A 12298-nucleotide genomic window follows, 5' to 3' on the forward strand; every position below is an offset into this window, starting at 1 on the left:
ACCCAAAAGAAACCTTAAAAAGCCCACACAAACAACAACAGCAGCAAAATCCCCCCCACCAACAACTTGTACTTTTGCAGTGAGTGTTACTGCTTCTTTCTCCCAGGGGACAGTTTTCCCTCTCATACAAATCACATCAGTGAGTTTTTATATCAAACCAGTATTGCAGTGTGTTCTGCTCTAAATTTGCTTATTTCTTAACACTGAGTTGTCTGAACATACCTGTCTGATAGTAGAATTTACTAATTTCTGGGTGAGCATAGTTCAGGTAATTCTCATTTTATGGCACTTGAGATATTACTAGATCTGTTTTATTCGGACAGGGTTGTGTGAGGTGGTGACACCTTCACTTAGGTGTTTCAAAGCTCTCAGCTGGACACATATTTGAAATTGGCTTAGACAGCATTTAAAATAGAACATGATTCCCAAAAGCAAGATTTTGTAGATAACATTAAATGCTTGCTTCCTGTTCTACCACTCTCCTACAAAATGAAAATTAAGCAGTATTGCAAGCCTGTTACAAATAGAATGCTAAAAAAGATGTGTATATTCCATAGGCTGATCTGGATTTTGTAATCTTCTGCTTTTAGCTGAAAAACAGCTGTAAGGTTCCATTAATCTATTTCTCTGCCTTCAGATGGCTAACTGCAGCCCTTACATTTGAGGTAAACTTATATCCTGCTGCTCACAAATTGTTTGGTTGACACCTGGTGGTGATTCTCCAATGCATTTGGGAGTGGGCATCTCTGTCAGGGCAGATCACAAAGGTACAGCACTTCCTGCAAGCATAACATTCTCCTGTGGTTTTATTGAGCTTTGGCTGTTGATCATCTTCCAACCTGAATCCTTCTCTGTTAATGAATTTCTGGAAGGAACCCAGGGATTTGAGTTTAACCAGTCAGACACCTTCATTTCTGTTGAGAGCTCTGGGCAGCACAGAAAACCAGCAATCCTCAATTTGTCCAGAGGAGCTCTTGTCACCTCTGCTGCACTGTTAGTGCTGGGGGCTGCAAGTGGCAATCTTACCCACCTCCTTTTGAGGCTGTTTTCACAAGCGCTTTCAGTGTCATACTAAGAAATATCTATATTATATACTGACTCCTGTTACTAGATTCATCAAGGCTCATACCTAACCAGCTGTGAAGTTCAGAAGAGTTTTTAGTCACTTAAGTTACAGAAGAAGCAAATTTCCAGAATGAACGCATTTATTGCAGACAGCTTCATCTGATTACGTTTGGTTTTTTTTAATTTCACAAAATTTAAAATTCTGAGTGCAGCATTACATTATGCAGAATCTGATGGAATGTGCAGGTTTCTTCTTCCCTATATATTGCAAGTTGTTTTCACTTTCCTTTCTGTTGATGTACCTTGTAAAGTACCTATCCTGTCTAAGAATACAGTTTTTTAGTTACGCGTAAGGAAAATATGACATGTAGGTTTTGGCAGTTGTACTGTTTCTGATGGGAAAAGGTACAGGAATAAACTAGTAAAATCAGAGCAAAAAGGATGCTAGTATTTGAGGAATTCTTGTTTGTGTGGTGCTTCTGTCATGTCACACTAAGTGTTTCTGCTGTTGAAGACAGTACAAGAAGTGATACTGATCTAACATGACACTTTCTGTTTTACAAGTAGGAATGAAAAAAACCATACATCTAAATAACAGTGTTGGTATGTGGAACTTCACATATGAATGTCACAGATTTTTAACAGCCCTATGGTCTTAAGGAGCTGACTTGCTACCATATGCATTAGTCACTTTCTAAAATTTGGAACATGATGCATTTCCAAGGGAAGAGAACTTCACAATGAACTGCAGCTCTTTCTGGTTATCACAGTATTGATTAACAGCCAAACTTCTGAGTCTTTGGCAGGAAGGCACTGTTAGTTAAAGCTTCTGAGAAGACTATCTTGACTTAACACAGGGATTAATTTGATTTGCTTTTTTCACAGCTGCTTCTATATTCTGTATTTCTTCCTCATAACTTCAGAATTTCAATACTGTTGGAGTTACTTTAGCAATTCCTTTTTTACAAAAAAAGAGGCAGAGCAAATTTTTACAAGGGCAGATAGGGGTAGAATGAGGGAAAGTGGTTTTAAATTAAAAGAAGAGAGATTTTTGATTAGATATAAGGAAGTAATTCTTTACTTTGTGGGTGGTGAAGCACTGCAACAGGCTGCACAGAGAAGCTCTGGCTGCCCTATCCATGGAAGTGTTCAAGACCAGGTCAGATGAGGCCCTGAGTAACCTGCTTCAGTAAGTGGCAATCCTGCCCATGGCAAGGAAGTTGGAATTAGATGATCTTTAAGATCCCTCCCAACCCAAACCATTCTGTGATTCCACGATGTAAAACTAATTACTTGCATATCCTCTTAATATCCTCTTGCTATTTTTGCCCATCTATAAGCATATTTCAGTAAAACAATAATCTTCTTTTTTAACAGCTTTTACCTGCCAAAAAGTTTTGGGAACCTGATGATTCAGCAAAAGATGGACAAAAAGGGATATTCCTTGGTGACGAGTGGAGAGAGACTGCATGGGGAACTCCTCGTAAGTGATTGTTGTACATGTACTGAAAATCAGTCATGATTACTGAATGGTATTCAAAACAAATTTTGTAACTGAATCTTAAATTTTATTTTCCTTTCATTTTAGTTGTGAAAATGTAAACTGCATGGTGATTGTATTTCAATAGCACTTTTTGAAAGTTTGATTTGGAATTTTTTTTTAATGTTTTGTTTTAATATTTCTGTTATGATGAAATGCAGAAACATTACAAGCTGTATTTTAAAAAATACTATAGTTTTATTTATTTGTTTGTTTTTAACAGACCATTCTATGTCCCAGCCTATTATGGTACAGAGAAAGCCTGGACAGGGTTTTCATGGAAACAGTGAAGTAAATGCTGTATTGTCTCCACGATCAGAAAGTGGTGGCCTTGGAGTGAGCATGGTAGAATATGTGTTAAGTTCCTCTCCAGCTGATAAATTGGATTCCCGGTTTAGGAAAGGAGCTTTTGTAAGTAATACAGTGTGTTAAGCTTGCCTGGTTACTTGCTATGGTCTTTGTTACATGGTTATATTTTCAGTTCTCTTTGTCTGTTTTTAATTTTTAACTCTTTAGAAGGAAGTAGTTGCTATCTGTCTGTCTTCCTTGGTTGGAGGGGGCAGAAGAGGGAAGTGGTTTGGGAATTTTAACTAAATAGCTGTCTTAAAGTGCTTTCCTAAAAACCTTATTTAAAGGTAGGGGCAAGACTGCAAATTGCTTAATTTATGATGTGTGATGAGCTTTATTCTAGATCTTCTATGTTTTCATGTGGGTTTGTTTTGTAACTGGATGTTTTAATTGTATAATATAAACTTTTCTCTAATTCAAAGTGTTACTGCTTTAACAGCACCGCTATAGTTAAGGTTGAGTTAGCTCTTCCATTATAAATCTTGGCATTCCTTTTCACATTTTGGCAGTTATTAATTGCATGTGGTTGAAACTTGATGATCAAGTGACCCACCAAATGCAATTTCATTGACAACAAACTGTTTGTGTTGTTTACGTGCACTGTAGTGTAGAATTAGGTCACCTTGTGGTGCTCCTATTGTGTTCTGTTCAATATTCAGAATCAAACAGATTCTTTTTCCTCAGGGCACTAGAGATGCTGAAACAGATGGACCTGAGAAAGGAGATCAGAAAGGCAAGGCTTCTCCATTTGAGGAGGACAAAAACAGAGATCTTAAACAAGGAGATGATGAGGATGTTACTAAAATAAATGGCAGAGGTTTGCCAAATGGAATGGATGCCGATTGCAAAGATTTTAAGTAAGCTTTTAACTGTTTCTCAAGAAGACAAGCATGTCTCTTAAGGGCATTATTACAGTTCTGGTTTGTGTGTCAGCTTTAAACATTACCCAGCTGCAGACTGATTCTTCCCCTCTCAAGTCCTCCCTTTCCCACCGTGCCACATGTTTCTTAGGATGTCATTAATGTGTGTGTCACTTCTCATGAGACAAATTCATCTTAACATAGTAACTATTAAAAGTAAATGGGTACCTTCTGAATGTGGTGCATTAAAGAGGGATGAAAACTTTAACCCTTTTAATGTCAAACTAAATTTCTTTCTCTCTCTGCTTCTTTTTAATGCTCTTTTGCATCTGAGTGTTGTAGAGAGTAAGTCCTACAGAATTTTAATTTTCCTTCTGATTTTGCTAGTGGATACCACAGCCTAACACAACTAATCCTTTCCCCATAAGTCTTTATAGAAGCCATATCTTTGACAAAGGTGGAGCAATCTATTTTCCTATTCATATAATTAAATGTCACCCATGGAATGGTGTTGCGGTTTCGTTGTTTTTTTAGGGAAAAATAGATTGGGCTAAGCTCAAGCTTTTGAACAGTCAACTTTTACATGACAGCACAGCCAGTCTGGTTTTTTTTCTAACACTAAACTGCATTTTAAATTGAGTACTTTTTAAGGGCTGATCCTTCTTTCTTGAATGACTGTGGTGCATTTGTAAATGTCATACAGAAGAATTAAAAAGATAGAGAACTAGAGTGCTGCTCATAAATTTATATTAATGTGATAAACATGACCAGATAGTTGTGGTTTCATTAGTTCATTACTGAGCAAGTATAATAAAATGCATGCTTGAATCCCATACATAAGTATTTCCTACCCTTTAAAAATGCATTTACCTGAGGCTAAAGAGGGATTCTTGAGGTTTGTTTTTCAAGATGTATCATTGAAAATAATACAATTCCAAGCATACCAGAGAGCTCACATTGTCTCCTTTCAGTTGTGTGCTGCAATATACACAATAAACAAAGTTACCTTCATTGTTACCCATAGCAAATGCAGAATAACTTCTGTCCTGCTTTTCTTCACCAGTATCTATTTCAATTTTGAAATAGGCGTTTGTGAAGTACCTTCTGTATTATTTAAAGAGAGAAGTTATTGAAAAATACACAAATGCAAAAAAGCATCCAAAGCCAGTAAACCTCTCAGAAAAATAAAAAAAAAAAGGCCATCTAAATGAAATGGGCCATATAAAGTGGTGGTATAGAGCCCTCCAAACTGAGCTTTATAATTGAAGTATTGACACAACTTTAACTATAGCAACAGAACAGCACCAATGTAAGGAGCAACCTGTATTAGCTAACCATAAGTATTAACAAAGAAACTTCATCCTGTCCTCCTCATTGTATTTTTATTGTACTTGTAGCATTTTTAAACAAAGTATGTACTGAAATAACTGCCTTTTTTCCTTTTGTTCTTCACTTTGTTTATGCTGTATTTCACTTGGGAAAAATAGGGAATATTAAATGGCTTTAAACTCAAGTTTTCAGCAAGACATGGTTGCTTGCTAGGATACTTAGATGGTAAGCCAGCATGTTATATGCAATCCTCATGGGGTTGCTTTTTACATTAAAAAAAACCTCTTGTCAAAAACCTCTTCCTTTCTTTGACATATTTTGTCCAGAGTAAGAAATCATACCATGTTGCTGCAATAAACTCCCTAAAAGGCTGATTTCTAGCTGTACAGACTTAAGTATTGTTATCAGCCATTACATAAGTGCTAGTACATTTCTTTGCATTAGTCATGGGCTTCAGTGAGGAACAGATACTTTGGCTCTGGAGCCCTGAAGAGGAAGCAGAACAGGTAGTACTGAGGCTGTGTCTCTGACCTAGAATTAGCAGTACAGCAGACTGGTCTGGCACTGTACTGCTGGAATAAACATAGGTTCTTCCTGCAAGATGGCATTTGGTTTTTGAGCCCGGTTTTCACAAGTAAAGCCAGCTAAACTTGAAGTTCTGCAATTCCTGAGAAACAATATATAATCATAAAGTTCTGCCAACACAATAATGTTAGTGGATCATAGATTTTCTCACACAACTCTTTCTTAGAAGTTAACTTAGATTTTTGCCTGTAAAAATTGATAGTCTAAACAATATGGCCTCCCACAGAAGGTGGGATACCACTCAAGGTGTCCTAAATCTAACCAAATAGTGTTGGGAATCTCTTTAGGATGTTACTCTGTTGACATCTCACCTCATCAGTTTGCCTATAGATGTTTATAGGTGTACAAAAAGTCCCCTGTAGACTGCCAGTCAGAAGAGAAAGCAATTCAGCTTTTATATATAATACTGTATCTTTGATACAAGATAGAATAGAATACTGTATATTCTATTCAGGGTTATATTAGGAACCCTTTTCCCCCACCTGTCATCACTGTAGTATACTCTATTAAATGAGTTGTGTAGGAAATGAAATGTTTTAGTCATATGCTAAATTAAGTGATTATTAGTTCATTTTACTCAAGGTAAAAATATATTGCTTGCTTTTCAGATGTGAAAAATGGTTACTGTATTGTATGTTTGTCTTTTCCAGTTGAAATTTTGCTGTGTCTTTCTGTTCTTTGGCATGAAATGCCCTTAGCCATTTCTTTTTTTTAAATTTCTCTGCAGTACCTTTCACATCACTACCAAAATACAATAAAGAGACATCCCAAAATTCGCAGGTGACCACAGTTCACTCCCTTTGACTCAAAACAGCCTCACAAATCAGTTTATTTTTCTCACAAATTATTTGAAGAGCTCTGTAGTCAATCTTAAACTTACCAAAAAACCAAATAAAATTATGCTTTAGAGTTAAATGCATCCTTTATCTTGAGCCATCAGTGCATGCTGGTTGAAAATGATAAAATTAGTCTGTCACTTCCCTTTGTAAAGTCTGTTGAGTTCAGAGCTGCTTTGAAAGTAGAAATACTGTTCTCTGTCCATGGACAGCTTTATTTAAGACTGAAGAGTCTGTCTTAAATTCCTTCTGAACAGTCGTACCCCTGGAAGTCGACAAGCCTCCCCAACAGAAGTAGCTGAACGCCTGGGCCCCAATCCCAGCACCACAGAAGGATTAGGTCCACTTCCCAATCCTACAGCCCACAAGCCTCTGGTAGAAGAATTTTCAAATCCAGAAAATCAGAATCTAGATGCCATGGAACAAGTTGGTCTGGATTCTCTACAGTTTGACTATCCTGGCAATCAGGTACAAATGGACTCTTCAGGAGCTACTGTAGGACTTTTTGACTACAATTCTCAGCAGCAGGTTAGTAATGGCCTGTGGAAAATTGATCCTCTAAGTTGTTGATTGTCCTCTTGAAAATCCGTCATTTCAACATGCAGTGCATTGAATATTATTTTGTCTGTGACTTAGTAAAGCGCAAATAACTGCATAATTAGTCTAGCAGAATATTATTGCATAATTTTCTAGTTTAGTAACTTGCTATTACGGAAGCTTGGTTTGACTTTTTTTTTTTTTCCCATAAGCAAATCCAAGTATATTATAGCCCTGACTTTGGACAACTGAAATGCATATTTTTTTCTTTTTTTTTCTTCCCAATAGCTTTTCCAGAGGACTAATGCTCTGACTGTTCAGCAGTTGACAGCAGCCCAGCAGCAGCAATATGCACTGGCTGCAGCTCAGCAGCCACACATAGGTGAGGTTTCTGCACAATGCAGCAAGTGTCCCTGGCAAAAGCGGGTGTGTTGTTTTGACAGACTCCTTTCAATTTACCCAGTCTCACTTCTCATTCAAATAGATACTGATCACTTGGCCCGTTGCAATGGTTCTCATGAAAACTGCTCAGAATGACTGCCTATTGACTGTACTGTCCTTAGTGGATGTTTTCTGTTGTAAATCTCCCCCTTTGGACAGTTGTATATAAAGAAATAAAACTTGTATATTTGCTTCTGTAGCATAACAGTTCAGTGTTGGTGGGAGTAAAAGTTAAAAATGCTTACTGCTATAAGCAGTAATAGAAACACTAGCTTTATATACTAAACTCCAGTAAGCAATTCTAAGATTCTATTGCAGTTTAATATTTTTAGTAATCCAGTTAAAAACCATTGCACAGTAGAATTTTGAAATCATATTGTTGTGTTGATTAAGTTTTAATTTTTCCTTGTTAATGGCACCATTTAAACAGCTCTTTCTTCTTGCAGGTACCCTAATGAGCTAATTCTTTAGCAGGCATTTTTTCAGTCCCTTTAGTTCAGTGAGTTAGTTAAATACACCAAGTTCTTCAAGTGCTGCAACTCAACAAGGAGCCTTCATTTCAGTGACAGCAATTTTATGTTCCACTGTGGAGAAGCTGTTGGTGTTTAGGGGAGGGAGGTTGGAACACACATGGAAGCAATTCCTTGTTTAAGGAAGGGAGGTAGTTGGGGTGTAAAGATTTCTACCCTCTCCACTGGGCTTTCCTCTGAGAAAAAAAGGATTCTCAGGATCAGATGGGCAGGCAGAAGTAGGAACTATCTCCAATGGCTTGTGTCCATGCTCTCCTGCAAATAAGTTTTCCCACCAGCTTGTTGTTTAGGTAGATTGTGAGGTCTCCTTAGACTGGGATCAGCAGCCTATAGCTGGGATTGAAAAGTGGCAGTTCTTCACAAATACAGGCTGAGAGCTGAAAGCATAGCAGATTGAGATGTTTGTGTGAGTCTACAGGTCCTGTCTTTGGCTTCTAAACTTTGGAGAAGCCTCTACTTTGTATGAAGTGCTGACTGAGTAGTCAGCTGAAGTTTTTCTCTTTAAAATGCAGCCTCTTCTCATGTGCATATTAATAGAAATTTATCAAGAAAAATTTGGAAGGAGTGACATAGTTTGATGTGCCTTGCTTGCTGCAACTGTTGGATAAAGTACATGAACCCGACTGACTGGGGAAGCTCTGGGTAGTGATGCTTTGTTTGCTGAGTTTCTGCAATTGTCTCTGCAACTGTCAGTTCTGCAGTTGGAATTCCATTGCAATTCCTATATCAAATTAGGATTCTTGGGAAGTAAGATTAGCATGTCATATCTGGCTGTTTAAAAGCTAGGTATCTGACTTAAACTATCTGGTTAAATGTTTTCCTAATTGTCAGTGAAGAGAGATTTTTGTCTCTAGCAGGTGGTTTATTTCATCTGGCTGATTCACTTCACACACTAGATGACTTGTCTGCTACAGATTTCCTTGCAAGATTAGTTTAACTTTCAGATAGTTAAAGTTGGGCAAGATAAATTCCACTTTGAATAATCCCTTCTGTGTAAGGATGGATAGACACAAATGAGGTAAAGCTCCTTGGAGTCTTACAAAACAAAACAAAGCTGTTAGCCTTTGGGATTAGTAAGAAAGGACTGATGAGAAGACATAGAAGTGTTGATTTCTGTACTTACGTACCTGGTCTTAAGAGCTTCCAAAGTACAAGCAGTTCTGATTTTAACAGATAGGCTGTGTGATTTGGGTGGTGTGAATATGATGATGCTTGCTAAGAATGTTGGCTGTAATGAAGCTCTGTTTGTTACTGCAGCAGGCGTGTTCTCTGCAGGCTTGGCCCCAGCTGCTTTTGTGCCAAACCCCTACATTATCAGCGCTGCTCCTCCAGGGACTGACCCGTACACCGCAGCTGGATTAGCTGCAGCAGCTACCCTGGCAGGTAACTGAACACTGCAAGTGTCTGTCTTGATAATGCAACCAAACAAAGAGAAAAAAAATTGAAATCTGTCCTGTTTATTCTCTGCAAATGTAGTTCTGGGAAGGAGAGACTTGTAAAAAAATGAATACTGCCATTTTGAAAATTCTTACTACATATATAACAAACTGAAATTCTTTCTATGGATTCCAAATTTCTCTTGCCACGGACTTTCATATACAAAATTTAGGGCTTTTTTTCTGTTCTAAAAGTGTTTATCCTTAATAAGGTGAATCTGACTTTGGCAGTATGTATTATTTTCAAAAGATGTGGCAGCTAGCCTTTCCATTATTTTCAAAAGATGTGACAGCTAGCCTTTCCTTGTATATTTTTACTCAGTGCATTAATTTTCTAATTCTAGCTTTTCTCATTCTCAGTAGGCATGAGAATAAAGATGGTCTCCAGCATGCTAAAAGGCCCAGACAACAGAGAAGCATAGGAAGATCTCTTAAGTTACTAGATGTCACTGTGAAACACCATGACTGAGTATTCAAGTCCTAGCTAGTGCTCAGACGTGTGCATAACATTAAAAAAAAAAAAAAAACACACTCCTTTGTTTCCACATGGTGTTTCACAGGGAAGGCAGTAGAAAAAACTAAAAGACATGTATACATAATGGTTTATATGTACAGTCCCATGATACGGAGAGATTATTCTTCTACAGGTTCCTCAGCAATAGACTGGAAGAGTTAAGTGTGCCCACTTTGAAGAGCATCATGTATATGCAGGGGAGGCACAGTCAATAGTGTTTCTAAGCAAGGCCATCATACAGAAGGGAGGAATCATAGATTATCAAAGTCTCAGTACATCACTATCAGGAGGATAAATTTTGTTCATACTGTGATGTTCTGAAATGATCTTTTCTTCCAACCATGAAAACTGTTTTTGAATGTTCTTTGGTACACAGACTGAATGCTTTAAGGTTTTTCTTTGTCATCTGAGTCTCACAAGGGTATTCATTTTTTCATAAAGATATGGCTTGGTGTGAATTTTTAAAATTAACTCATTTGTATTCATGTGTCATTTTAGCTAATGTGGGATTTTTTTCTTTTTAATACTGATTTCTCTTCTGTATCTGAGAAGATGGATCAGTGAGGGATGCTACAAACAGTATTTTAAGCAGTTGCACTAGATGGAATAATCATGCTTTCTGGTTTTAGGTCCTGCTGTGGTTCCACCTCAGTATTATGGTGTTCCATGGGGGGTGTATCCAGCCAATTTATTCCAGCAGCAAGCTGCAGCAGCAAATACCACAGCAAATCAGCAAGCAGCTTCCCAGGCACAGCAGGGACAGCAACCGGTATGTTCAGCATGAAAAGCAGAGCTGCCTTACCTTAACATCCCAGTGTGTAAGGGTCAGCTGCTGGAAAATTGTACATCATTCAGATGTTGCATTTTATTGTATAATAAATGAATGTTAAAAACTCTCAATTTCCGTATTCATTGTCACTGTCTCGCACCATGTTAAAGTTATTTTACAGTCTTGTTTCTTAAAACAATAAGCGTTTAAAATGGTTCCTTTCTTCCAGTTGCTGTTATGTGTGTAGGTGATGCTTCCTGTGTAGTAAATTAATGTAAAGTTTAATGTAGAAAACTGACATAAGGGGATGAAAAGATACATTCTGGTAATTCTAGGAGGATATTGTTTCTTTTAAGCTTGGGGAAAAACAGATCTGTGTTTTCATGAATTAGTTGGAAGATTGAATGTTACACATTTTTCTGTCCCTTTGAAAAGTAGGGAAATAAAGGTGTTACCAGTAGTTTTGTTGCTTCACAGGAAGGAAGGATTGCCCAGCTTATTTTTCTGTGACATTAATTGTATTGCAGCATCACCATGTGCCATATGGTGTTTTTGTCTTGGTGAAGCAAGACTAAGCAATTGTTACAAGAATCTGTTGAAAACTCAGTTTCTTTAAGTATTTCTTGAAAAATGCTAAGTTTCTGTTATTACTCTGGATACATTTTTAAACTATTGTATGAGTTTTCAGTATAAATGAATGGCAATTTTGACAAAGGAAAACCCCAAATTTTACAATAACTTTACACTGGAATGAATGCAAGCCTTTCAAATTTTTTACCAGCAGTATGTTTAATTTCAATGCAATTCTTAAATATGTAACTTAAGAAGTCTGAAATACCTTTAATTCCAGAGGTTTCATCACTGTTTTTATGTTCAAGTGGATATTTCTTTCTAGTGATTTTTTTTTATCAGTGACCTGCATTGGTAACTGAATATATATTGTCTCTGCAGTTTCTTTTTGTTTTCTCTATAAAGTTAATACTGATTTATGCAAATAACATATACGGTTCTTTGTGGGAATATATTGTGAGTTGCATTTCTCCCTTATTTCGAACCTGAAAAAGCTGATTTTAACCAAGAGGAATAGAGTAGTTGCAAGGATTTAGATTGCTTTTCAGTCAGATTCCCGGAGATTTGCTGTCAGAACATAATAAAATCTGCCTGTGTTGCATGGTGATGGAGTGTTATGTGAATGTTTAAAACTTAGTGGGTGCATTATTTACAGCACTGTTGGCAGTGGAGTGTTAATTATTTAGACAAGTTACTACAAGTGCTGAAATACTCAGATTTACATCATTCAATTGCCTGGAAGTAATGTCAACAAATGTGTTTATCAAGGAAGGTCAGGTGTTCAGTTAATAAATAATGTAGGTTGTAAAATGTATCACTCTTACAGATTTTCTGCCTTCCTGTAAACTCATTACCATTGATGGAACATACCTGAGTCCTGGTGTCCAAAGCAGGGCAGATATTTTATGGTCACATTGGTCAACAAAGTGGTGTATACC

The 12298-nt window shown here is 37.1% G+C and overlaps 1 protein-coding gene across 9 annotated transcripts in view; it reads left to right on the top strand.

Annotated features, from left to right (window-relative positions):
* The window catches only part of PUM2 (pumilio RNA binding family member 2), a 68825-nt gene that overhangs the window by 25663 nt on the left and 30864 nt on the right, over window positions 1-12298 (top strand). For 5 of the 9 annotated variants that reach the window (XM_058019486.1, XM_058019490.1, XM_058019493.1 and 2 more), the window contains exons 3-9: window positions 2443-2548; window positions 2829-3016; window positions 3638-3810; window positions 6821-7091; window positions 7389-7482; window positions 9329-9454; window positions 10651-10790. In XM_058019486.1, coding sequence (XP_057875469.1) covers window positions 2443-2548; window positions 2829-3016; window positions 3638-3810; window positions 6821-7091; window positions 7389-7482; window positions 9329-9454; window positions 10651-10790 — 1098 coding nt within the window. The remainder of the gene's footprint in view (window positions 1-2442; window positions 2549-2828; window positions 3017-3637; window positions 3811-6820; window positions 7092-7388; window positions 7483-9328; window positions 9455-10650; window positions 10791-12298) is intronic. The other 4 variants (XM_058019488.1, XM_058019491.1, XM_058019492.1 and 1 more) reach the window with 2 other exon arrangements.

Source organism: Melospiza georgiana, chromosome 3, assembly GCF_028018845.1.
Source record: "Melospiza georgiana isolate bMelGeo1 chromosome 3, bMelGeo1.pri, whole genome shotgun sequence".
NCBI classification, from domain to species: domain Eukaryota; kingdom Metazoa; phylum Chordata; class Aves; order Passeriformes; family Passerellidae; genus Melospiza; species Melospiza georgiana.